The sequence below is a fragment of the Penicillium verhagenii genome (genome assembly GCF_028828195.1).
Source record: "Penicillium verhagenii strain IBT 33310 chromosome Unknown utg000011l_segment0_segment0, whole genome shotgun sequence".
Lineage (NCBI taxonomy): Eukaryota > Fungi > Ascomycota > Eurotiomycetes > Eurotiales > Aspergillaceae > Penicillium > Penicillium verhagenii.
The window spans coordinates 302,128-328,415 of record NW_026643175.1 but is presented as its reverse complement, the minus strand read 5'-3'; the positions used below and the strand labels follow the sequence as shown (position 1 = coordinate 328,415).

General features: G+C 48.6%; 9 protein-coding genes across 9 annotated transcripts; 4 read left to right on the top strand and 5 right to left on the bottom strand.

Moving 5' to 3' along the window:
- Positions 1–349: 349 nt before the first annotated feature.
- On the bottom strand, positions 350–3,049 carry N7466_010519 (uncharacterized protein; the record flags this gene model as incomplete). Its single annotated transcript, XM_057169908.1, has 3 exons — positions 350–923; positions 984–2,657; positions 2,739–3,049. The coding sequence occupies 3 exons, from the start codon at positions 3,047–3,049 to the stop codon at positions 350–352; spliced, it is 2,559 nt and encodes an 852-aa protein (XP_057016517.1).
- Positions 3,050–5,997: 2,948 nt separating this feature from the next.
- N7466_010518 (uncharacterized protein) lies at positions 5,998–7,249 on the top strand (the record flags this gene model as incomplete). The annotated part of the gene is made up of 3 exons (XM_057169907.1): positions 5,998–6,490; positions 6,671–6,930; positions 6,986–7,249. 3 exons carry the CDS (start codon positions 5,998–6,000, stop codon positions 7,247–7,249), a joined length of 1,017 nt encoding a protein of 338 aa, XP_057016516.1.
- A 552-nt stretch (positions 7,250–7,801) lies between these two features.
- canA (putative cullin binding protein CanA) lies at positions 7,802–11,009 on the bottom strand (the record flags this gene model as incomplete). Its single annotated transcript, XM_057169906.1, has 3 exons — positions 7,802–8,218; positions 8,272–8,610; positions 8,694–11,009. 3 exons carry the CDS (start codon positions 11,007–11,009, stop codon positions 7,802–7,804), a joined length of 3,072 nt encoding a protein of 1,023 aa, XP_057016515.1.
- A 1,222-nt stretch (positions 11,010–12,231) lies between these two features.
- On the top strand, positions 12,232–14,477 carry N7466_010516 (RNA lariat debranching enzyme; the record flags this gene model as incomplete). The annotated part of the gene is made up of 3 exons (XM_057169905.1): positions 12,232–12,267; positions 12,350–12,451; positions 12,525–14,477. 3 exons carry the CDS (start codon positions 12,232–12,234, stop codon positions 14,475–14,477), a joined length of 2,091 nt encoding a protein of 696 aa, XP_057016514.1.
- Positions 14,478–14,928: 451 nt separating this feature from the next.
- Positions 14,929–18,445, bottom strand: N7466_010515 (RTP1/Tango6 family protein; the record flags this gene model as incomplete). Its single annotated transcript, XM_057169904.1, has 3 exons — positions 14,929–17,680; positions 17,740–18,327; positions 18,369–18,445. The coding sequence occupies 3 exons, from the start codon at positions 18,443–18,445 to the stop codon at positions 14,929–14,931; spliced, it is 3,417 nt and encodes a 1,138-aa protein (XP_057016513.1).
- A 710-nt stretch (positions 18,446–19,155) lies between these two features.
- Positions 19,156–20,777, top strand: zpr1 (zinc finger-containing protein ZPR1; the record flags this gene model as incomplete). Its single annotated transcript, XM_057169903.1, has 3 exons — positions 19,156–19,278; positions 19,379–19,482; positions 19,547–20,777. 3 exons carry the CDS (start codon positions 19,156–19,158, stop codon positions 20,775–20,777), a joined length of 1,458 nt encoding a protein of 485 aa, XP_057016512.1.
- Positions 20,778–21,624: 847 nt separating this feature from the next.
- cyp5 (uncharacterized protein) lies at positions 21,625–22,328 on the bottom strand (the record flags this gene model as incomplete). Its single annotated transcript, XM_057169902.1, has 2 exons — positions 21,625–22,242; positions 22,317–22,328. The coding sequence occupies 2 exons, from the start codon at positions 22,326–22,328 to the stop codon at positions 21,625–21,627; spliced, it is 630 nt and encodes a 209-aa protein (XP_057016511.1).
- A 327-nt stretch (positions 22,329–22,655) lies between these two features.
- On the top strand, positions 22,656–24,108 carry N7466_010512 (uncharacterized protein; the record flags this gene model as incomplete). The annotated part of the gene is made up of 2 exons (XM_057169901.1): positions 22,656–22,840; positions 22,917–24,108. The coding sequence occupies 2 exons, from the start codon at positions 22,656–22,658 to the stop codon at positions 24,106–24,108; spliced, it is 1,377 nt and encodes a 458-aa protein (XP_057016510.1).
- Positions 24,109–24,442: 334 nt separating this feature from the next.
- On the bottom strand, positions 24,443–25,872 carry N7466_010511 (queuosine 5'-phosphate N-glycosylase/hydrolase; the record flags this gene model as incomplete). The annotated part of the gene is made up of 4 exons (XM_057169900.1): positions 24,443–24,831; positions 24,890–25,121; positions 25,182–25,336; positions 25,407–25,872. The coding sequence occupies 4 exons, from the start codon at positions 25,870–25,872 to the stop codon at positions 24,443–24,445; spliced, it is 1,242 nt and encodes a 413-aa protein (XP_057016509.1).
- Between the last annotated feature and the right edge of the window lie 416 nt (positions 25,873–26,288).

Below are 26,288 nucleotides of genomic sequence, written 5' to 3'. Positions count from 1 at the left end.
GCGTTTGCGACGACGGCTGTTGAGGGGGGGTTGGCGGGGTGGGGGGATTTGGAGAGGATTTCGAGAAGCTGGAAGGCTTGGGGGGAGGAGGTTGATGCTTTTATTTCTATTCCTAGTGTGGAGATTGTTTGTTTTAAGTAGGTTTGGTTTGTTTGGTTAAATGTTTGGATTGGATTGGAATTGATTAGGTTTTATTTTTATTGTACATGGGTTTTTTTGGACTCGTTGGTAAAGATACTATGATGTCCCAGTGTTGAACGCCGTTGATGCAAAACTCCTTGGGATATGTTGTGACAAATGCAGATATGGGATGAGACTCCCAAGTAGATCAGTTCCCCGGTTCGACCTTTTAATTCTCGGGGACATATTCGTATCGCCGCCAGTTTTCAGAAACCCACCATTGGGTAACATGTGCGGCTTCTTTGATCCACTCCACAGCCGCCTCTCCATGAACCTTTGCAACGTCCTCCAGCAAAGGGATCAAAGAGAATGACTGCAAAGTGTGGAACTCATGAGGATCGACGTCGACATCAGTGAATCTCCATTCCACGTCCTGGACCAAAGGAATAATCAAACGGTATGGCGTGGAAGCAGATCGTAGGGCAAGCCATGTTCCGCCAGTGTTCATCACAGTAAACTGCCAGTCTTGTCGGCCATCCTTTTGAGGGACGAGGTCCCGGATGATTGACTGGCCTTCGTAAAGCGGGAGGAGATCTTTGATGGCATGTGTTGCTTCTTCGTCCAAGGAGCCAGACTCAACAAGCAGATCGAGAATAGTGGGGAGAATTTGCATCGAATGGACTCGGCCATCAACCTTGATTGGGGGTAGCTGTGGATGCGAGAATACAAGGGGGACGTGGAAGTTGGATATATGGGGGTTGTCGTATGGAGTTGCTCCACCATCTTCGATAATAGACAGGCCACTGCGTGAGGTTAGATCAAAGCCACTTTGTAGGACTCTAGGTTGAAGGGAAGTCACTTACTGATCACCGACCATGACTATCAAGGTCTCATCGATAACCCCGGTCTCTTCTAAAACTTCCAGGATTTCTCCAAGCCACCTGTCGGCAACTCCGAGGGTGTTCAAGTACTTGCCGATTCTCTTATTATGGTTGAAAATGCTGGTGGGCATAAATTTCTCATATTTGTCACCCACAGGCATATCCCAAGGATAGTGAGTTTGGCCGGTCAGATGTGTGAGGAAGAGCCGCTTCTGGTGTGTTTCCGCATCCAAGAGGGCTCGCGAGAGGTAGCCACGCAGTTCGTGCTCGGGGTATCCCCAGAAGTTGAACTTTTCAGGAGGATTTCCCTTGCCCTTCTTTTTCTTCCAGTCCTTGGTGATTGTCTTATCAGTGATTTTCTCATCGAATCCCATTGCTGGAATAAGATGGTTCTGATTGTCGTAATTGTCGGTGATACTCTGCATAAAAATAGAGTGCCAGGGCCAGGTCTTGTATTGATGGGGTTCTTCAGACTTGGTGGCGTTCGGCATTAAGTTCAGTGCATTGAAGATCTGTGGCATGCACGGCTCGTAGATGTGATGAAGATATTCTTTGTTGAAGTCGACAACCAAAGGGGCAATACCACAGACACTCGCTAGAATGCTCTTGAGAGTGAAAGTATCGCTCGTGTATGCATTCGTCGCAAAGATACCGCCGTATGGTTGGAATGTCTCGTCTTCGTTTCCGAAGCCGGATTGAACACCAGTGAATCTTTCTGCATTGTGCGTCAGGGTGGCCAATCGCTTCTCGACATCTTCCGGGATCTTCTTGTCGGAGTATGATTCTTGGATCAGATCCGCGAGATATGATTCTTTGCGCACAGGGAAAACGTCGGCACGCGTGCTTTCCAGCTTGATTAGAAGTACATGCTTGATGCTGACATTTCCGTTGCGGAGAGTGTCACGCAATGGCTCAATAATATCACGATCAAGGTTGGAGATATGCAGCGGATCAAGGAGCGGGTCATAGTGTTGTCGTTGCTTGCCGTCAGCGTCCTTGTACCAGTCGCGAAAGCCTGCGAGTTCCTTGGCGGGGAGCCAGTCAAAGTGTGGAGCCTCGCCTAGTGCAGTGTGGTTGTACAACCAGCTGTAGTCACCCGGTAAATCTGGGATATTTACCGAAGTCGTCTCTCCGCCAGGGGAGCTTTCGAATGGGGTGATAATGACGGTCTGTGAGAGAAATCCGTATGCGTCATCAGATGGGCGTAATAATCGAAGGACAAGCATATAAATAGTGGCAGAGACGAAAATGGTTCGAGTCAAAAAAGATGGTTTCGAGGAGAAAGTTTGTTTGGATTTGTGCAACCCAAGCATGGATTGGGACTCGGCATCATTAAACTCGTCCCTTTGCCAATCGTCACCGTTCACTTGTTCGTATTTCTCGGGGGTATCTTTCTTCAAGCGTCTGTATAGTGGAGCAATTGCGTTCTTCAAAATCGAAAAAGCGTTGTCGGTAAGATTGTATAGGGAGGGGCCTGATACCCAGGCAATCAGACTAAACAGAATCTCGCCGATGACAATTCCAGTCAAGCCAGTCAACAATGTTTTGACAGACGCCGCATCACGATGGAAGGAATGCGCTTGTCGCCAGTGGATTTCGGCGCCAGTTTTGATGTAGAAGGAGATGTTTGCCGCGGCTATTCCCGAGATCAACAAGCTATAGTGCAAATAAAAAGAGGTTGTTGTTAGTCAGGGTCCACATGACAGCGATGAAGATCTATTTGTTATTTTTGCGCACCTGGATAAGACGCCCACAAAAGCGGTCAGAACGCGGATCCATTTTCGTTGGAATTCCTGACAGATGGCATATGCCACAGCGATACAGATGATATCTTGCAAAAAGAATGTTGGGCCCCAGAGCAGAAAACGAGCGACGGTCAAGGAGTTGAGATGGGAGTAAATGTGGAGAAGTTTGGCACTGACGACGCCAATAAAGAGAAGGGAGAACCAGTATTTGCGGTATTTTGGCCAGTAGACATCGAACCAAAGACTTGGGGAGAAAAGGATGCGGACCAGATTCCGGCAGCTCTGGCGGGCGTTGAGCTTCATGGTGTCAGGAGACTCAAGGAGATAGACTCATGTGTGAGAGAGGTGGGAATGTATTTCCCCAAAACGACAAATCCAACAGTACCAAAGCACGTCCTAACAAACGTGTGTTTTTTTCTGGGGAAAGAGAAGCAGAAGGGAAAAGAAAGGAGACTTCTTTGAATGACAGCGAGGCTCAGACGAAACATAGCCCACATCCAAGAAAAGGCGTCATTATTAGCTATTTTTTTTTTTTTTTACTTTTTTATTATTAGCAGATCAAAAAGAAGGGTCCAAAAATCAACCAATTTGGAATAGATCACAAGTGGACTTGCCTAAATCGAACCGGAGTTTGGCAAAAAAGCAAAATGGAAAAAGAACAGGTACTTGCAGCCACAGGGACTATAGGTTAGACTACAGCTACACTAGTCACTAGACTCAAGTCGGCAAAGTTCATGAAACGCCCCAATTCTGCATTAGGTCGCGTGTCAATTTCACCTGCCAATCATCAAGACCCCTTTACGCTCTTCCAGCCGCTAATTGCTTGATCTTGAAGTTCGGGCTAAATTGCACTAATTTGTCCGAGGCATTTTAGCTTTTTGGTTCAGGGTCTCACTCGGCACAACTTTACCTGTGTTGCCTGGTCCCTGATGCTTTTTCCGTTAAAGAAAAAGAAGAAGAAAAAAAGAGAAAAACTTTCGGTGTCGGCATCTTGCAGTTCCGGTTTTTTTTTACCCACGGATCTTACTGAAGTTCCAGCTCCGTGACTCCGTAAGGCGTCCCAGGCCTTCCGCTCAATTTAGTGGCTGACCGAATACTCAGGGAAATCAAGGAGATTCAGGGTCTAAATCGAGAATTTTGCTCTAGGCTTACGACCCACTCTTGGTGGCGCCAGGTATTCTTTACGAGATGACAATGCATACACGATACGGATACGCCGACCCCCTATAGCAGACTGTAGAGCTTCCTCGGTACAAAAAGACCTGCTTTTTATGTGCATAATTGTACATGGCGCAATGAACTTTCCTTGATTTTTTTGTGGATTGTAATTTATGATTCGGAGGTTAATTCGCGCAACAACCTAAGCTTTTTCAACCGAGGCACTAGATGCACACACTAACCCCTTTTCAAGTAGCTCTCTTACTTGCCAAAACCCGAAACATTTCACTTTGGAAAAGTACACGTGACAGACGACTTCCTTGAATCGTTTCCTGCACAGCCTTTCTCTCTTTTTCTCTCTCCCGTCAAAGCACAAGAGATCAACATCACCTTGTCATATTCCAAGCTTGCTACTCTATTGGTACCTTGCGACGAGCTTAATTACACATATCTCTACTGGAGGGTTCTTCACAACAGACAAATTCCTGTTTGTTTCGATTCTCTCCAGTCCTACCCTTAACCTTCCCATCCTCAATCAACAACACAACAAGTAGATCTCAACTGGATCGACGATCACATATCACCCCCACCGAAGATCCCCATGCCTCCCGAGTCCCGACTTCCACATCACCCCGCGATCTGATCGTCATATCAAGCCTACCTTTCATGCAATCCTTTCCCATAATCTACATTCAATTTCAATTATTATCGAATGCGTACGTATTGTAGATCAATTCCATTATTAGAAAATGCATATATGCAGGTTTGAATAAGGTTTGGCTCGAACAAATGCCGATCTCTAGCTGAATCCTTCGGGGGCCAAGGTGGGTGCCATGTCTATTAGCGCAGCCTAAGCGGCTTGGCAAGAGTGCAGCTGATTCCCAACATTGCATTTGAACATTTGAATTTCCTAGTTGAATTGTCGAAATAGGTTAACCAACCTTGGATTAAATATTCTGCTCTCGAAAATACTAATAAAGTCTTTTTGAAGTGGTGGTTAAAGATACACAGATTTCAGATGTCAGAAGTCATGTTCAAATGTTAAAAATACACAACATTATTCAAATTGGAAACATCAACATTGAATGGACATACCTACATGCAAGTACCTACATGTAGTTGGTGAATGAACCATTCTTTATGCTAGAAAGTAGTTAGATCATAAGAATGTATATTTGAACATGCGTGACATCTGGAAGTTTTTTAACGTTGAAGTTGATATGCAAACCTATATTAGAGGCTACTAGTATGCATAGGATATGCGCGAAATTAAAAAAGTATTAGATACTACAGTAATTTAAGAGACTATATAAGATATGCGCGAAATCAGAGGTATTCCACAGTACATGTTGATTAATAGATTTTCTACATCAAAAGTTTGTAAATATTAAAGTCGATTTACAAGCCCATACTAGAGGCTACTAGCATATAGGATACGCGCGAAATTAGAGAAGTATTAGATACTACAGTAAGTTAAGAGACTATATAAGATATGCGCGAAATCGGAAGTATTCCACAGTATATGTTGATTAATGGATTTTCTACATCAAAAACCTTCAAGTTGTAAACATTTAAGTATATACCAACCTGTTACCTACATAAGAGGCTACTTAGTACTAGTATACAGGATATACGCGAAATCAGAAGAGGTAATAGATACTACAGTAAGTTAAGAGACTATATAAGATATGCGCGAAATCGGAAGTATTCTACAGTATATGCTGATCAATGGATTTTCTACATCAAAAACCTTGTAAACAAATATTTTGATCCATCATGATGGACCTTTCTTACAAGGACGACCCTGCCCTCTTATTATACCAAGTTTTGAGAAGATTTGGCGTTATTTAGCGATACAGTGAGTGGTTGAAGATAAGACGCGTAGAAGGAATTACACATTTTTGGCTGGGTTGGCCGCATACTTACACCGGCGGCGAGCTTACCGATTACAGTTAGTTAACTAGTAGTTAGCTACATTGTTATGGATGACAAACCCTGATAACATAGCCAAAACTGCGCGGGTGATGGATTTACAGTATCTCCTTTCTCCGAGCATCCACTAATCTGCTTCGTGAATTGTCAAAGAGCCCTAGATGTCCTCGACCAGATTCACGACGCAAAAGCCTACTACTGTTTACGAATGGTGCCAACCGCTGCTACAAATGAGAGACGACTACACCGAGTGGGAATGCTTCACCCATCCAGACCCAGATGAAGAAGACCCTCCAACTCTGGACGAAATCCAAACTCTGCGAGAATTTGCTGAGCGTTATGACTCATCCGATGCAATTCCAGCATACGCTGCTGCTCGCAAGCTAATGTCGCTCACTGACGAGGACCGCGTGGTAGATGAGCGCCAGAATCCCGTCGTGGATAAAGGCGAACGCGTTTCCTGGTTATTATGGGACGCTGGTATGTATATGCCGCGCTATCAGCCTGCCATTCTCAAGATTGTTCAGGCTATTCGGGAACTGCCCGAGCTGGAAAGAACAGAGGAGCAGATCTGTGCCGGTCGTTTCGAGAATAAACTAGAGACCTGGAGGTCTTTGGAGGCTTTCGCAGATATTTGGTCTGAGGCTCATATGCGTGAGTGGCTCACTCCTTTCTATCTTGCTAGTCCAGACAGGAACCGATTGTTACTTTTGGTATAGTGGCATCACGGTTTGAACCTTGGAGGAGGTCCATATCTTCTTCGATTCATCAAGTTCGATGAAACAATATAGTTGCACGTACATAACTTGCTTCGAGCTAACATTTTAATTGTAGGCCGTTGGGAGATGAGATATGGCTCATATCCCTATTACGGATGGGTTGAGTTCCACAGTGCTTGTGCTTTCAATGCGAACCATCTTGCCGCCTATCCCCCCGATTCTCCTGACTCAACGGAGTTAACCAGCGCATTACGACTTATGGTATTCGCTTTAGAGCAAGATCCATGGACTCATGCACAAAAACCCCTGCCACCGCGGCAAGACCACCGCTTTACGGGTATCGAGACACCTTCTGATTATATCCAAATGTTGAATGTAAGTGATCCTACCGTCTACCACTGCAACTTAACTCCATGACTAATATAACTAGACCGATATACACGCCATGGTTCCTTTTTTTGAGATTGCTGGCCATATTATCTTTAGTTTTATAGGAAAAAGCCATCTGTCCCTACTCGAAACGTTGAAGTTGAGTGGTTGCAATCTATGGCAGGGAGACTCGTCGTTCTCAATGGAAAGATGGGAATTTTGGAGAAAGCGCCTGCAATGGGCAAGTGTGCAAGATGATCTTATGGAACGGACACGAGCAGATGCCCAAAAGATTTTACAGCTTATGCAAGAAATTGAAGATTAAAACGCTTCAGACGGTGATCCACAGTCTTCAGCACCGAAGGAATAAGCATAGGCAGGGAAATTCTCGTGCAATGCTTTACTGTGAGCTGAAAAATAATACTTGCCATTGAGGCCTGATTTCCATTTGGGGATCTCGCTGTTTAGGACTATGCTGAACGCCGCAGACTCTCCGTAGTATGGGGTTGCAGCCTAAGAGGGTCTTTCTATGTGGAAATTTGAGCATGGATAAGGGCGGGGTTCATCAAGAGATGCAATTGGACTTGACGCTTTTCAAGCAGGAATTTGCAAGAATAGCTTGAGCTAGTGGCGCAACGCAGGAGCTAGTAGCAAGATAACAGACCTTAGGGTTACTCAGGTAGTGCTCAGGGGGGAGTCCTTAGGGAGTACTCAGGGTTGATCAGCGCATACTCAGGGAGAGCAATACTATCTGTGGTGCAGATAATACTGTAAAGGTAGTATGCATTTTAATTGAACTCGTAGCTAATGTATATGTTGGAGCAAACAAAGGTATTAATGATGTCCGCTCGGAATTGCGGCAAGGTTCGCACTTGCATTACAGATCCGATTCAAGGCTCTGGAACTGTGAACCAAAATTCTTGCGAACCCAGTCCATGTATCCTCTCCACTTCTGTAACTCGTTAGAGGCCTCGGCACCGGGGAACGCCTTGCTCAGTTCCTTGGTGATCTTGAGGATACCCAGCGAAGCCTCCTGGGCCTTCTCAAGCTCTTGTTTGACAGCATTGTCCTTGGGTTTGAACGACAAGATGGTAGTGTAGCGCTCAGCCAGAGCATCCAGACGACGCTCTGTCTCCTTGGGCACAGCGATGATGAGTTTAGAGGTCATCAAGTTGCTGACGGCGCGGATGTCTTGTTCGTCTTCAATTCCGGCAAGGACGCGTTCGAAAAGGTCAGGAAGGTTGAAACGGGCATATGATGTATCCAGGGTGGCATAGAGAGTTTCGTAGGCGCTCTGCATTAAATTGTTAGTTGAAATTATTCAGGAGCAAAAGAATTTATACTAACCTTGCGCAGATCGAGTCCATCGTCCACCTTGTGTTTGAATGGACCCATTTGTACCTCACGGATAAGCTCCGGCTTAATGTGGGCGTCACCGAAAACCACAGGAAGCAATTCACCCAGGTGTGGTAGCAGGAGATTCATTTTATTGTGAATTGCCGAATTCAATGTAGTCAATGCAAGTCGATGATTGCTGAGATCCGCATCTGCCAGCATGCCGGTCAACAGAGGCACGATCAATGGTCGGAGAACAGCGTTAAAGGCATTGCTTGCATCAGCCAAAGTGTAGCGGAAGGCAGAAATCACCACTCCACGTACAATTGGATCCGAGTTATGGAGATGTTCCTGTTGAGTATTTGTCAGTATACAGTTTAAGTATGATATACCAAGGACGTTTGACTTGCCTGGAAGTGAGGAATATAGGCCACGGGATCAATCAAGGCAAGTCGGCCAATGCACTCTGAGCCCACGGCACGATTGTCTTCCTCCTGGGAGACCTGCAGCAATGCCTGCCACAGTTTGAGAGCGGTCGGGGCCAGGTCAGGGCGCACATTGGCGTGCTGCAGCAACTCGCGAACGGAATGAAGAAGCAAATAGCTCTGAGCGTTTGACTTGACTAGACCATTTAAAATGATCGGTAAATAAGCCTTGACACTTCCAGCCGCTGCATTTCCAAGGGCTGTAGCTGCAGCCAAGCGAACGTGGTCGGATGGAGATTTAAAGTGAGGAATGAAGACGTCCGGTGTCAATGAACACCCAGAGCCCATTCGCAGGGCAATTTCTCCTAGAATGGCCAGCGCGAGACATTTCCGGCTATCATCTTTAGCAGTGCTCAGCTCAGTGGAGAAGTCATTCATTGTGACTCCTAGGTTCGATCCGCCATGGACGAGTAAGGTACCGATGGCTCTTCCAACCACAGAGGCGTCGCCATTGATGCCGACGTTTTGGAGTAAACTCTGCATAAGTTGAGCACCAACGCCTTCGTCACCGATGACTTTGACCAAGAGAAGCAAAGCCTTCAGCGCGTTACCCACAAGGGGTTGCTTCACAATAGAGCAGACTGACTGGATGAGAGACTCGTTGACAAGGGCTTGTGAGTTGCCTGGTACTAGCTTGGCAATGATGATCAGGGTAGGGGTGAGAAGATGGAAGTCGGGCGCCGACAAGAGCGGTAGCAAGACAGCCTCAAGGCTAGTCATTGTGTCGGCGTTGATATGGGAACGAGTGTTACTGTTCATAGCAGTGCTGCGGAGAGCTTCAAGGCAAGAGCTGCGCAAGGCGCGATCAGCCTTTCGCAGGTTTGATCCCAACTCAATGGTAATCGTGTTGACCCAGTCACTGCTGACGTCTTCTGTGCGGCTAGCCAATACAACAACATCATCAATGGCACGAACAGCGGCAAGGCGGGTTGTTTCATTTTTCACACGATCGATTAGGATGTCGAGGCCATTTGATCGGCGGTCGGTGGAAAGATAGTCAATTCCGCGTTCACCGGATGTGCGTGCCAGAATAACACCAAATACATGAATTGCTCGCTGACGGACCTCGAGGTCGGCACTAGTGTCGGTGATTCGGGTAAGAACGACATCATAGAGCTTCGCCAGCTGTACAGCGACGTCAGAGCCCTTTGCTGACACGCGAGGTGGGGTCAATGCCTTCACGACTTGTTCCACAGCACCTAGTGCCTCACTGCTGACTTTATAGTTTCGTTCGTTGACAGCCCCCACGACACCTGGCACCAGGGCGACGAGGAACGAGAGGAGGGAATCGGATTGGTGTGTTTCCGCAATGGCAGAGACCAGGCCAAGTGTTTCAATTTGTAGAGTACCAGCGCTGACAGCTGCACCAGAGTGGGCAGCCGAGTTGCCGACAAGGGATGATGTCTTCAAAGCATCCACGATCAGATCTTCAATCTGCTGGAGATGGTCGGCCAGTCCGCCATAGCGAACCAACGAGAGACTTTTCAAGAGAACAATAATAGCCTGTCGCAAGGGTATCGAGGCCTGCTTCCACGACTTCACAAGGCTCTGAACGATCAAAGGAACAGAACGGGCCAAATCCGCCTGGGGTCCAGATTTGGGCGAGGAAGGGGTAAGTGGAGAGTCAATGGCTGAGGACGCTCCCACTCCAGGTTCGAAGTCGACCATGCTTGCATCGCTGTCCTGGCGTCTTCTCTTGCGGGAGTTTTTCGATCCCCCCACAGCTTCCAGATATCCACCGGATGTTAAGATCACTGAGCCCTCACTTGTTTTACGCACCAGAGCAGTCAAGGTAGAGACCACCTCCAGCTTCACGCTCTCCTCACGCTCTTTGCCGATGCGGGAGATCAAAGCCGGCACGACCTTCTGATACAGAGTGGCATCTTCCAAGCCGCTGTTGCGACCATAGGTCGAAATCAGGCTATATAGAAGCTTGGCTGCGCATCGACGAACCTTCCAGCTCATATCATCCACATCACTGTATCCACCTTCATCCTCAAAGTCCCCAAACTCGTCGTCGTCCAAGTCTTGATCTTCGTCGCTGTCGTCGTCTTGTGTACCGCCCATTTCCTCGTCGTCTTCCATCTCAGCGACATTGGGATCGTATTTCAAGAATCGAAGTGCGGCTCGGGTGGTGTTTGTGAGGTAAGGCTGCATTTGTTGGTTGCAGGAGCTAATCAGAGCCTCCAAGGTGACGAGGGCGGTCTCCCGGAGCTCGTCGGCTTGGGGGTCATGATCATCATCGTTGAGAGAGTAGACAGACATGTTGTGGTGTGCCTTCCACAGCAAAGTCAAAGGGTTGAGCAGATGTGTCACCTGTAAACTTGACGACATTGACAATGTTGGAGCTTGTTCCACCCCCGCGCTAGTCCGGAAATAAGTGGGGCCGTTCCGAAGAAGCTCACTTTTCACCAGTTCCTTCAGTGTAAAAAGTCGAATAAATCAAGTGAAGCTTGACTCTTTTGTTTCGCAGCTAGTAGAGCCTGGAGTCCACCTTGCTTGCGAGATTTAGCTCGCTTTTTGCTATTGACGTTTTCGACAGTTTTAGGTGGGTCTGTCGGATTTGATGAAATTGATGGATTTGATGACTCCAAAGCTGAAGTCTCTGCTGGAGTTGATATATGTGGAATTGGGGGTTTAGCAATGATAGGATTCAAGGCACGGGATGATTTAGCAGTAGGTCTAGTAGGAAGTGGCTTTTGACGCGATAGAACTGTTCGTTGCCTACAGCGTAAACACTTGTATACCGTTGCACTTCCCAACGAATTGCCTTTCTTCTTGCCCTTGGACTTCACTTTAGTGATTCGAGTCGTCTTTGGGGATTGTCTTAGACCACCACAGGCACAGTGATGCTTTTTTTGGTGGGTGTTGAGTGGTTTCAAGTCCTCATGAAGAATCCGTGTATGAACCCCTAAGAGGTGCGCCGAGGTGGATGGACTACGAGTGGCCAACCACTCTGCTGCTTGATTGAGAAAGTGTAACTGGGGAACTTCCATAGGAGGCATGGTTACAGAACAATTGACGCAAAAATCCTCAAAATTTCTCGAAATTCAATGTAATTCGACGTAGTGGAATTCACTTTTGAGGGGGGTGGGATCTGTGAAAGAAGACGGAGTGAATAGAGGAAAAAATTCGACGAATGAGAATCATTCTTACCCGATTCAGTAACATCCCATCTCCATTCAATTCTACTGTGAATACTCATTCGGAACTCCCCTCTAATTCCCCCCCAGCGACATTAAAGGAATTAAATCCCACTCTTCCCTCTTTTCCCTTCTCCATCTTCCTAACCTCTTTACATCCTCTCTTCGCAGCATGAACACTGGCGTAATTTAACGTTTACCCTCGACATTTCGCTCCTGTCTCTGCTGCTGAGACACATTGTACTATCAAGTACTTCAAGTTTCTTACATTTCCGTTTGCCCTTTTCATCTCATACATCTTTAATCTTCTCATTCCTCCGACATCTGATCTCTGATCTCTGATAATGTCGTCTCCCCTCCGCATCGCGTCAGTTGGCTGCGTAAGTTTCCTCCACTCCCCGCCCACTCCATCTCCATATGGACTGGCAGTCATCATCCTTCGAGACTGACTCATGTATACAGGGCCACGGCGCGCTGAATGAAATTTACGAAAATCTCTCGGTCGAAATGGCCAAGCGTTCCTGGGATACAGTGGACTGCGTTATTATTGGCGGTGATTTCCAGGTAATATCACATCGCTCTTTATTTGATTTTCCCTTTTTTTCCCCCACGAAGCCATGTACTAATATGAATGCAGACACTGCGCAACTCTAATGATGCTACTTGCATCTCAATGCCTGACAAGTACAAGACCGTAGGAGACTTTCATGAATACTACTCAGGAGAGCGTGTTGCCCCTGTTTTGACCATCTTTTGTGGCGGTAACCACGAAGCTGGTAACTACTTGTTCGAGCTTTACTACGGCGGCTGGGTCGCGCCTAATATCTACTATCTTGGTGCTTCGAATGTCCTGCGCCTTGGTCCTCTCCGCATCTCTGGCATGTCCGGAATTTGGAAGAACTATGATTTCCGCAAGCAACACCATGAGCGTCTGCCTTACAACAGCGAAGATATCATGAGTACCTACCACATCCGCGAAATTGATGTTCGCAAACTGCTTCAAGTTCGCACCCAGGTAGACATTGGTCTATCTCATGACTGGCCGCGTGCCATTGAAAAGTCGGGAGACTGTGGTACCCTCTTCCGTAAAAAGAAACACCTGCGGGATGACTCCATGCATGGCCGCCTGGGCAGTCCGGCCGCCCGCGAAGTTCTAGATCGACTACGCCCGGCCTACTGGTTCTCAGCCCATCTTCATACCCGATTCGCTCTTACCATGGGTCACAATGGTAAGCGGCTTGAGAAGGCCGCCCCTTGTTGTGAAGAGCCCGCCGAATGGTGCTATGTCGCCACAGAGGCTGCTACTCCAGCCGAGCCCACGCCTAACCCTGGCAAAGTGGAGGCCTGGCAGAACTTTGGGGACATCATCAGGGCCAAGGAACGGGCAGAGAACGAGGCGTATCGTGCCGATTTTGAGAATCGCCAGCGCGCCCGTGCCGCCAACACTGCTCCCACTGCTGACCCGGTGAACACTGCCACCTGGAGACAAGTCACAGTCAATGAAGATGGCCAGCGCAGTATTGTTGCTGTTTCGAAGCCGGCGACAGCCCCCAAGGTCCAGAATGAGGACGAGATCTCTCTGGGCAGTGGCTCTTCATCAAACGGCTCGCCTCCCGCAAAGCACAGTACTATCGTTGCTCCGAGGCCAGTGACACCCCCCACGGTCCAGAATGAAGATGAGATCTCTCTGGGCAGTGGCTCTTCATCAAACGGCTCGCCTCCCGCAAAGCACAGTACTGTCGTTGCTCCAAAGCCAGTGACACCCCCCAAGGTCTCCAAGGTCCAGAATGAAGACGAGATTTCTCTGGGCAGTGGCTGTTCATCGACCGGCTCGCCTCCTGCCAAGCGCAGCGCGCATATGACAATGGATGGTGCCTGTGATACCGAGACAGTCTTGGATGACGTGATCCCAGAGGCCCTCCGCAACAGGCTGCCTGCCAGCCTCGGTAAACCAGCTCGAGAGATGGAGTCTCCTGCCAAAATGAGCCAACCGGAGGCTATCAAGAACCAGACCACCAAATTCCTGGCTCTTGACAAGCCTGGTGGCCGTGACTCCTATCTTGAGTTGGTCGAGGTCATGCCAATCTCTGACCAAACGAACACCGATTCCACGCGCCCGCTCCGCCTCCAGTATGAAAAAGAATGGCTGGCCATTACCCGTGTCTTTGCCCAGGATCTCAAGCTCGGTGATCCTACTGCCAAGGTTCCCGCCAACGTGGGCGAGGCAGGGTATCTGAAGGCCATCCTGGAGGCCGAGGCCTGGGTTGAGGAAAATGTCGTGCAGCCTGGGAAGTTGAATGTCCCTTTCAACTTTGCCCGCGTCGCCCCGGTGTTCGACCCGTCCGTTCCGGTCACCACTACCGATGCCCCGCGTGAGTTCCCCAATCCGCAGACTGCCCAGTTCTGCGAGCTCGTGGGTATCGAGAACAAGTTCGCCCTGTCAGACGAGGAGTGTGAGGCGCGGGTGGCTCGTGGCCCCCGACCTTCCTCCCGTCCCAACTTCGACCCGAACCACCGTCGGGGTTCTCGGGGTCGTCATGGGCGTGGTGGACGTGGTGGCCAGAGGGGTCGGGGTCAGAGGTTTGGCTGAAGGAGAGCTGCCGGTCAGTGAAGCGGGACTGTGATAAGTCCATAAAAAGCAAGAAAAGAGACAAAAAAAGGGTGGGGAAAAAAGGGTGGGAATAAAAAAGAAAGGGAAAAAAAAAGGAAAAACAAAAATACAGAAAAAAGTGTTCGCTTCTGTGTGGTGTTGTCGTGCTGTCATAAGGGCAGCCGGTGGCGCCCGGGCTGCACGATGATATACCATATGTATCTATTCACATCTAGGAGGTTGAAGATGTCAAAGACTTTCAAGCAAAGAAAGAATCTCAAATTCATAATCTCTTCACATTTTTCTTAGTTTCATCATTAACTATACAATCCTCCTTTCAATCCTTCTTGTAATCATATCAACTTGAGATTTCATCGCAAATGTGAACATAAAGTGGTTCAATTACGTATCGATTCATTCCTCTGATATGAGTACCACGACTCCACGAGATCTACTCAATCTCCTCAATTCTAGGCCTCGAAGACCCACCCCTTCCAGCTAAAGGATCAACATCCAGTCCAGCAATATGATCATCCAACTCCATCTTGATATCCGATACACCCCCAGAACCAATTCCCCACATCAAAGACTTCTCCAACCACGCCTCCAAGCTCTCAATAAGCACCCGCAAATGCCCCCGCACAATAACATCCTCTTCTCGACTCTCGCTGAATCCAAGCGTCCGCAACATAGACGGGATATTCCCAATAGTAGCCGGGCCCCGACTCTGCGCCGCAGCATGAGAATACCCATCATCCATAATCGAAAAGCCAAAGCCAACGTCCCTCCCCTTTCGTTCTTCACGTGCGGTATCAAGTGCTTTCACAATATCAAGAATCAAGACTACGCTTGCACGCCGCAGAATCGCACTTTCGGGTGCCGGCTCCAACGTCAGTGTGGCCAGCGCGAGGTCCACGGCCGATGCAACGATAGTGGATCCCAGCCCAATGATATTAGTTTGAATGGCTGAGGCAAGGATTGAAACGGCCGATGCGCGGATACGCAGATCCTCTGGCTCAGAGTCGCTTGGCGCACCGGCGGCCCATGCAGCAACGATATTGGCGGCGTGGGCTGATTGTTCTGGGGATTCGTCGTCGTCGGAGTCTGGATCCAGTTCTTTGAGGCTGGAAGGCCCGACTGAACTCTTCCATCCTTCGGGCATGGCAAGGTCTTTTTGTTTCCTTTCTTCGCGTTCTTTGGCTCGGCGCTCCTTCTCTTCCTGTCTCTTGCGGGATTTTTGGGCCTGTGGCTTGCTTCCCCGGCGGCCTGCGACGCTCACCATGGTTTCACCGAGGGTTTTGGCTGTTTCACCTGTCAATGCGGTTCCCAGGTCTTGGACTGTTCGGAGAAGTGATTCGCCGAGTTTTAGGCGCTGGTCTAGTGTGCGTTGTTCGTTTTTGTCCGCGTAGCTGTCGACCAGCGTTTTTACTACGGTGTGGGGGTGACGGGATGCCAATGTGCCGATGAGTTTGATGGCGTTGAGGTAGATAAAGTCTTCATTGGCGGTTGATTCAGAGACGTCGGTTATGATTGATAGGAGGAGTGTTAGGGTTGACGGGATGTCGAGAACGGGGGAAGATTTGAGGATTAGTTTTGAGAGTAGGGAGAATCCTTCTCCTTGGACAGGCGGGAGGTCCGAGTTGAGGTTTGCGAGGGCTTGACGATGTGTTTCGAGATCGGCGATATGTGGTAGCGGTGCTTTGGTAGCGCTGTATTCTGGGGAGGTGAGTGTGATCTCCAGCAGCATTGATGAGGTCGTTGCCGGCTTGGAGAGACTGTTAGGAAGAAAAGGAATAAGTTCGTCCAAGGAGGCCTTAATGGATCCCAGGAGAGACTTAATGTCCTCAGACATCGAAAACTCTGCTGAAGCCAGGACAGTAGACAGTAAGCTGAAGGCAGTGGACAATGACTCAGATGCGTCATTGTTGAGTTCTTCGTCATTTGTGCTTTCCGGGGACACAATGTTGGCGAGTGTCGATAATGAGGGTGTCCCAGACTTCTGCCCTCCTTGGCTGGTCGTATTGGAGCCAGATGTGTGTAGTTCTCCATCAATGACTTGCTTGATAAGTTCTAGCACCCGAAGTGGACGGCGAGACAATGTGTCTTTGAAGGTATCCAGTAGTTTCTCCGCAACCTTTGCGCTGATAAGCTTCTTGAACATATTTTCCGAGTCTCCAATTGTTTGCGGTCCCTGTGTTTTCGAGCTTACAAGCCATGTCTGGCTTGCATAAAGGAATATGTCACCAGTCAAGTCTTCACTTCTCGGATCTGAACCCAGCAGACCAGCGAATAGTTCTGTCCGATTTTGAAGGGAATCAATCAATTTGATCAAATTTGACTGATCATTGTCCCGATCATTCCGCTTAACCAGATCGACTCCCCCTTGAACACTGGAGTTGTAAGTCCAAGTCGATCCACCATCCCATAGTAGGTTATCAACAAGTTTCTTGAGCGGCAACAGGCCCACTGATATGCTGAAGTATGTTTGAAGTATTGCCATGATCCTAGCATGAATTGCTTCCAGTTCGTGCTCTTTGGAATAACATAGCAAGCCCCACAGTGGTAGAAGAATTGGGGAGACAATCCTCTTCACCAGCCCTGGATTCGGGTGCTGCAGTGCAATCTTCTGTAATCTGTCGAGTGCCCGGTCTACCAATGTGTCATCCACGATGATATTTGAAAGTATGCTGCGTTTGGACTCCAGTGGCTCTGATTGCAACATCCACCGTCTTGTTGAATCGTTTAGTTCGGCAGTGAGGGTGTTGAAAAGGGGCTCCACGAAAATGGCATGTCCGATTGTGCCCGGGGCCCCGGAGCTTCTCTTTCCAAGAATGCCGCTTCCAATTGTGTATGACACGGTCTTCACAAGGTCTGGATCTTCGCCGTCAAGAATTGTCAAAAGTTGAGGTGCAATGATTTTAAAGTACGAAACAGGGTCTGCTCCTTGTGGAACGGAGGAGAGAAGCTTCGATATATGCATTATAGCTGGGAGAGTTAAGTGCGGACCGTTCGATGGCTCGCTGTGAGCCTCCTGTCCAAGGGAGGGGGCGCATTGTGAGGCGATGAACATGATTGTCTGTAGGACGCCTCCAGAGCGGAGAGGTATTTGAGATATTTGACTTGACACTATTGATTTGAACCAGGCGGTAGGATCCGTTTGAAGAAATGCAGACAGCGTAGGCAACAGGACTACACTGGGTGTTCTGTCCGAATATTAGTTAGTCATTGCCTTCAAACCAGTTAGGGAAACGACATAGCATACTCGTCTAATATCCTGGTAAACTGTGTTTGAAAATAATTTCTTTCCTCAGAGTCACTGCAGTTCGGGTTGAAGGCAAGATCAGCCGTGCCGCTGATGAGGTCGCTTAGAATACGGCCTCGAATGATAGGCTGCATGCTTGATCTCGTGTCCATGATGATGGTAAGAAGAGTCTCCATAACTTTGCGGAGAAGAGAAACATTGCGAGGTGAGCTACTTGTGGGAATCGGTGCTTGTGTTGCGATGACACCAGCAGGCAGCACAGAAATCACTCGCTGCTGGAGAGGAATTCCAACACCAGATGAGAGTGACGGGTAGATTCCTTCGAGGGAGATCAGATCCAAGAGTGCATGAAGCATTCGGCGACGCTTTGCATCTTCGAGAGCTCCATCTTCACCTTCCGTGGCTAGAAACTGAGACTGCTCTAAGTCTGGGGTGACAAATGCATTGTGTATGCGGCTCAGTATTTGCAACGCCTTGGTGATGACGGAAGTCCTTGTACGTTCACCGCCACCGGGTGCGAGATCTTCAGTCTGGTTTAGTGTCTCCAATAGAGACTTGCCTTCAGAATTCTCGATCTCAACTTTGGCACTGTTAGCTGGATATCCAATGATCAGGTAGATGGAATTTACATGCCTCGATTGAGCACTGGACTCAAAAAGTCATTGGCTTCCTTGAACGCGGCCCGGACTTCCATGGGCTCTCCCATTTTGAAGCAATGCGGACTTTATATTAGCATCTATTTAATCATTCGTCTTGATAGTCGATATCAGAATGGGCACTCGTGTGCTATGGACGAGACCTGAAGCTCCGGTCTTGGCGTTGATGAGGATGAGTCAGCACCTGATTATGTGATCATGTAAGTCAATTGCATGACTTTTCGCGTAGCGAAGCAAATTACTAGTACCTTCTAGCTGATTCATGTTATAAGTAGTCGATTTTTCAAAAAAGAGCCCCTGGGCAGTATTATTTGTACATGGTCAATTTGAGCATGGTCGTTAGTGAAGATTTTGCTCTTTTTCACTACAAGCTTTGTGCCCTTTAGGTCTGTTTTGAGCACCTTCACTCACTATTGTCTCAATTATTGAGAACTTCGGGTAAATGATGGATCGTATTAGAATTAAACCAATATACCTACTAGTAGTGTATAGGCGTTGTCGACCAAAACTTATCGCTGCATAGATCGATGGGATAACTGTATAGTATTAGTCAGCTGCATGTTTTGCCCCTCGCTGCATAACTAATCAGTGCCCCGCCATGGCAGAACGTTAAGGAAGGTTCCGAGGCGGGATGGGCAGCGGAGGAATTTTTTTTTTTTGGTATTGCCGCATAATTGCGATCAGATACTTCGTTTCCTCCACACGTCCTGCATATTATCTGTAAACTCCCTTTCTTTGAGTTTACGACCTTTCATTCAAAATGTTGAACGACGATACCCCCGCGCCCGTGTCGCAATTTCAGGATCTCAGTCAGGTCGTTGACGGCAATGACGACAATGGCCCTATGCAGCTGGACAGTCTGTGTATGAACTGCCACGAACAGGTATGTCGCGCTGTTGAGACCGAAAGACCGGAAGAGACTGGGACGCTTGACCCGGTTTCTCAAGTATTTGCCCTAGACTAATGTCTTTAACTTCTTTTAGGGTGTGACCAAACTTTTGCTGTTGCGCGTTCCCTACTTCCGAGATATCATCCTTGAGTCATTTGCGTGCGATCACTGTCATTTCAAAGATAACTCTGTCAAGTCGTATGTTAAGATTCAACCGAATCCCGTGGAAGTATATTCGATACTGACTTCATATGTCTCAAAGTGCTGGTCAGATCCAGGAACAGGGTTGCAAATACACCCTCAACGTCGAGAACGAAGATGACCTCCAACGCCAGGTCATCCGCAGTGATCTCTCCATCTTCAAGGTCGAATCGCTCGGTATCGAGATGCCCAAGGGTGAAAGTCAATTGACCAACGTCGAGGGAGTCATTCAGCGCATTCACGAATCGCTGAGTGGTGAGCAGGATCTGCGCAAAGACCAGGCCCCCGAGCTCTACGCCGCCCTTGAGCCTATCATTGCGAAGCTGAAGGACATTATGGACCGCAATGGTTTCCCATTCACCATTTCTCTGGATGACTTGACTGGTAACTCTTGGATTGCGCCTAACACTACCGATCGTGGTAACAAGTACATTCGCCATGAATACCCCCGTACCCACGAGCAGAACGAGGATCTCGGAATCTCCCACGATGCCAACGCCAATGCCGCGGAGGCTGAGGTTAAGGGTCCCAACGACATGGGTAACCCTGAAGACCTGGACATTGTTGATGGCGAAGTCTACGACCTCCCCACCGAATGCCCTGGATGCAACTGCCAAGGTGCTTCCACCCGCATTAAGCGCGTTAACATCCCTCACTTCAAGGAGGTCTACATCTTCGGAACCAGCTGCCCAGAGTGTGGCTACAAGAGTTCTGATGTTCGTACCGGTGGTGAAGTCCCCGCTAAGGGCAAGCGCATTACTTTGAAGGTCGAGAACATGGTCGACCTTTCCCGTGATATTCTCAAGTCCAACACCTGTGCCTTGTCTAGCGAAGATCTTGAAATCGAGGTCCAGCCCGGCACCCTTGGTGGACGATTCACCAGTGTTGAGGGTCTGTTGACTGAAATTAAGGAGCAGCTTTACGGCCATATCTTCGATGCCGAGGGCGCTTCCGGTGGTGACAGCATGCAGACCTCAGAGAAGAGCAAGTGGGAAAGATTCTTCGACAACCTGGACGCAGCTATTGCCGGAGATAAGAAGTTCAGCATCACTCTCGAGGACCCTATGGCCAACAGTTACGTCCAGGATCTTTGTTCCCCTGCTGTGGACCCGCAAATTACCATTGAGGAGTATGAGCGGAGTGCCGAAGAAGAGGACGATCTTGGTCTCACCGACATGAAGACCGAGGGCTACGAGAAAGATAACAAGGATGAGGATGAGGATAAGCCCGAAGACAAGGAGAAGGCCACCTCTGCCATGGATAACCTGCTTGAGGCTTCCATGGCCAAATGAGTATTAAATTAGATGTTGATCTATGATTTGTTATGTCCATTTTCATGATATGAGACGCTTTGTCTATGCTTTTGGTTTATATTATGGCGTCTGCGATATGTACATTTGTTTTCACTCTTAGATATCCGGTGGTGATGGGGTCGTTGAGAACAAAAAAGTTATTGTGCCTATTCCATTTATCAGCTTTTCTTCCACTTTCCAGGGCTACATACTGCCCAGGTGCCCAGGTGTCCATTGGCTTCCTTCAGTTACCTATCCTTCTCAACATTTGAAATGCACATATGCTCTGGAATGATATATTTACCAGGGCAAATTTTTACAGCTTTGGAGTATTGGCTGCGTTTTTTGGCCCTGCATGGGCTTTTATGTATGGGACTGATAATTGATTTGGGGTTTAGCTCTTGATGCTTGGTGCATCTGGAATTTCAAGCCATGTTCTTTCAATGTTCTATGTACATGCTAGATTCTTGCCTAGGCAATCAAGTCGAGTTGATCAAGGTTCTTTCTTTAAACTTTGCAATGTAGTGAGAAGATCCCACTGGCAGGATAGAATTGGACTGGTCTCCATGATGAACGCTTGAATGGAACCAACTGACACGCCCAGGGGTTTGCCTTTAGCCACTGGCTTCAAGATTGGATCAGACATACTTCGATGCAGTGCCATATATGCTGCAGGCAGGGCAGGTAATTTGGGAATAAAGGGCTTGGGAATCCCGGCAGACTGGTTCATCTTCTTGAAAGCTCAATAGGTAGCACCTTGCGGACTGCGGCCGCGCTGATCGATGCCATTGGTGCCAAAGCAGGCAATCTCGTCAAACTTATTTCAACTATGCGTGTGTGGAAGCATTCACTTCGCAAAAGGGTTCGCATGAATAGTGACGCGCTGAATCCGAAGCGCCTCAAAGTCGTCACCTTCCTTCGGCTGAGAAACCTTGCCCTTCTTATCAACCTTCGCATTGGCCTTCTCCAGCTTTGAAAGGACATCACCACCCTCATCCTGGGGAGTCAGGTTCAACACTTTTCCAAAGACCGTACTGGCTCCATCGAGATGCGGCGCAGGTGCAAAAATGATAAAGAATTGGCTTCCGTTTATAGTCGCGCCAGTCGCATTCTGTGAGCCGGGAGCAGTTCTGTCCTTGACGGGGCGGGACGCCATGGAGAGGACACCGCGGGCATTGTGTCGAATTGACGGAAGGTGGATTTCTTGGTTCATAGCAGCGGGGTGGTAGATAGATGTACCGCCTTTCGGGATCTCAAACGGCAGCGGTGGCTTTGTGGAGGTTGACGGCCGAGCGACTGGCCCAAGGGAGATGTCGCCGCCTTGGATCATGAATCCTGGAATAAGACGGTGGAATGGAGTGTCATTGTAGGCGCCAGATGCGCAAAGGGCGAGGAAGTTCTCTGAGGTTTCGGGGACTGCTTCACAGAATAGCTCAACCTTGAGGTCGCCTTGGGTGGTATGCAGCTGGATAAACAAGTTGTTAACGCTGTGTCTTTGTATCAAGCAATACGAGAGGAAGTGGGCTGTTTAGTACTTACTGTGACAGACATCTTTAGTGGAATAACCGTTTTATCGTGTATGCGCAGTAATCACAAGAAAGTCAGGTTGAGCTGGTGCGGATGATGAGCCCAGCCTCAATATAGTGCTTAGTCATGCAGATGGGAATGCGGCCGGGGTTCGTCGACACCTCCGATGATAAATGTTTACAACTCTAGCTTTCTCAATTCCTAGATAAAATTGCATTTTCGCCATTCTTCTACGACATCATATACTAAGCCGATAAACCTCGCATACCATATACCGCCTGACTGTTACCATCAAACATCGCTGCCGCTTCACTGAGCTCGGCTGCCCTGGTCTGAAGCACATCACCAACCATGAACAACCGCCAGATAGAGCAAGCTCTGGGGAATTTGGTCCCGACCCATGCCAGTGATCTACCGCAAGAGCTCTTGAGCCTGGCTTTCAGTCTCGTTGCTCAATCCCGAAGCTTTTCCGCCAGCCTGAAGCCCGAGGAAGAAATCGCCCGGCCTTATGCCTGCGCAGAGATCGCCTGCAAGAGGTATGTTTTGATATGATTTTGTTGCTCTGAGAGCTGCTCAGTTAGTCTCAACCAACTAACATCTTCCGATTGGCAGGCTCACTCGAGCATTAAATCTTCCTCCTTTGCTCGGTCATCCCCCATGCCCTCCGCGCGCCTACAAGAAGCTCTATTCATACCTAGACAAGTCCCTCTCAGCAAGCTCTGCCGGCATCAAACGATCAGCGAGTGGGTCTGTCGCTGGTACCCCATCGCGAACCAACTCTACCCAGACAGCGCCTACCAAAGCCACAGTCGGTGGGCGAACCCCTTCAAAGGCCGCTCCCGCGCCCCGAGGCCTACAAAACACACCATCTAGATCAACGCCCTTGAAGAGAAGCGTCAGTGTCGCCAAGCTTGGCACACCATCCAAGTCCGCACGCAAGCCCGCACCCCGCCCTAATGGCATTTCTGCCTCGACTGTTATCCCAGATGCCCCAGCATGGGCAATGACAGCGATCCGGACAGTATGCAAGACACTCTCGACTCCAGCACCACGGACGACCACATGGTCCCGGCCTCCAATCTCAAGAACCCTTCCTCCTCACATTTTCGCCGGTGTCTCGTCTATCCTTTACTTGACGTCCAGTATGTCCAGTAACGAAGAAGGAATGGATGAAGAGACCCTAGATTTCCTGGAGCCCATTGTGTCGATTACGAATGCGAACAACGATGACGATTTCAAGGAGCTTGTGTACGCCATGGTCGTGTCTGTTTATTTCCTTGTTTTGGCTCGTCGGCGAAACCCAGCTGCATCGTCAGATGGTGAAGTAGTGAATGAAGGCCAAAAGATGGATAAGAAAACCTTCACCGAGATGCGCCAGACGGCACTGACTAGTCTTGGTCTCCCGAACGACAGGCGCCACCGTGACGATGTTGATCAATGGATTGGTTTGATCATGGAGCAAGGCTGGGCCAACGATCATGAATGGTTTGAGAATATTCCACTTGCGGGAGAGCTGGACGGCGAGGACGAGGAAGGCAATTCCTTCCGTAATCTTGATGAAGAGGATGCAGCCTTCCGTGGTGTTAGCCTACCTAAGCGCAACGATGCGAGTGGGAGCAGTAAGAAAGGGTCTCAGTCCAATAATGCTACTCACGGTGGTCTCCTTCCGGGCCTGGGAACCATGATGCAGGACCGCCTGGATTGGCTCAGCGACGTCCGCCGCGAAAACTTTATCGACTGGAAAGCGGAAATGCTGGGCCGTATTGAGGGTGGACATAGCACGGTTGAACTTGCACCTGTCTGAGTTCTGTCTATTCGGGGGAAGTCTCGAAGTCAGGATGGAGAGCGAGTGGCGCTAGAGCTGGAGCTGATACCCTTCATGATGAAATGAGTAATAATTACTATGCATTCTATACCTTGGTTCACTAATTAATCAACGGATCATCTACCTATGCCGTATGTGCACCTGATTCACCAAATTTGCCTATAGAACCAACGAATCTATGTGCTATGCTTTTAACCCAAAGAACAGGGCTACCAGAGCCATATCCAATCCCGAGGTCGAATTTTCTGTAGATCGGAATGTCAATCCTAAAATGCTTCGCAAAGACACCACTGACGCCATGAGTAAATATATCCTAGTACCAAATGCTCCGTGTCCGGTGGTGAGGAATGCCCTCGTTGTGCTCCGCCTCCAAATTCTTCATTGTGTCGTAGAGGAAGAAGTCAATGAGGATTGCATTGATCCCGTAAGTTTTGTGCGGCTTCTCATCAATTACAGTTGGCTCTTCAGAGTCCTCGTTGTCAGGTTCACCAGTCTTGTCAGACTTGCCAGCGGTCTTGACTTCCGGGTGGCGCTTCTCAATCTCGCGCTTGATCAGCTCAACACACCAGATACTGGCCCCACGAAGCTCAACTTCCCAGACTGAGCCGGGGGTCATTGGCTTGAGGGCGCGAATGTGGCTCTCCAATGGGGGCGAGTAGCGGAGACACCCAAGCTGGTGCAGCATCTGCGGGATACGGTAGTCTGAACGATGATGATATTAGTGATTGGATGGGATGGTGAGGGATGTGGGAAAGCCTACCTGCAAACATGGTGATCTTGTCGATGTCGTGAAACTCTCCGAAGTCCTCGCCATTGAAGCAGGCCCACAGATCCGCGACCAGGATCTGGGCTCGCTTGTGTAGTCGTACTCGTTTGCCGTGGAAGACTGACTCGTCATTAAAACAGTCGAATGATTCGGTGATCATGTTGACAAGGCCTGCGGCGGAGAAGTTGGCGCTATCGACGCAGTTTGCGAAGCTGCCTCCAAACTCCTAATTGTTCTCTATTAGCATTGTATAAATTGAGATCAGGATCAGGAGTATACTACATACGTCGCACAGCACTTGGCCAGCCTGGCGCAGGCAATTGACTCTTTCTTTGAATAAAGGAATCTCTTCGTCGGTGGCAGAGCGGAAGACATGTTTAAGTACGTCCTCCGTACATTCTGACTCATTCACCCAAAAGTCAGGGGTAGTGATAGGAATACCTGTGAATTGACTGGTCAGCCTGATATTTCGCATTCGATCATGAAAAGGAAGTGCAGATATAATTCTTACCCTCATCGAGGGCTCTCTGAAGAGCAGCCACTAGGCTCCAATAACCAGTCCACTTCTTTCCTCGGTACTCGATCTGGAAGCGCTTCTCGTCATCAAGCTCAGACCAGAAGCTGAAGTTCAGAAGATCCATCGTAAAGATGAAATCCACAGTGCTCTCATCCTTGGCCTTTGGGTGAAGCTCATGCTCTGACCAAGTTTGGGTGGAGTATGCCTTCTTTTGCATCATGCGCCATATTGTCTCGGCTGCATCTTTGGTGTGGGTCAAGCTCAGGGCCACATCAATGGCATTGTCGAATACATACTGAGCATCACGCAGCACTTTTGTCTCTGGCGGAGCAGACTTGTTTGGTTTCCCGCTCAGGCCGTAATGTTGGCGAAGCAGCTCCACCAATTCAGGGTCCGCTTCGTCCTCAGACCCTGAATCGATAAGCTGCTTTCTAGGCTCGATAGGTTCCAGCGAAGGCATGTTTCAACGTGCTTTGTTTTGGGGAATTGATAAGATGTTGGGTATCAATTGATTAATAGGACAGGGGAGTTTTGCAGATGCCCAGGTGTTGTTGGTTTTATCCCCTATATCTCCTGTAGTCAGAATTTCAGATGTTGCGACAGGGTTCAGGGACCAGATACAAAACAAAAAGGGTCAACTGAGGACCAGTCAGCCCACCAACGCAAGGAAACCTGACGTAATGTTGTGTTTTGACAAGATTGAATATACGGAGATATGGAATCTGATCCTCTTGAATATGCAACAATCAGTGATGGGAATGTTCTTTCATTCGCCACGGAGAAAAACCATGGATTTTTGGATAAAAATCGCAATTAGGTAAGCAGACACGGGCCTGGATGTGGAGGCTGAAAGGAAGATGGACTTTCTCTGTTTTA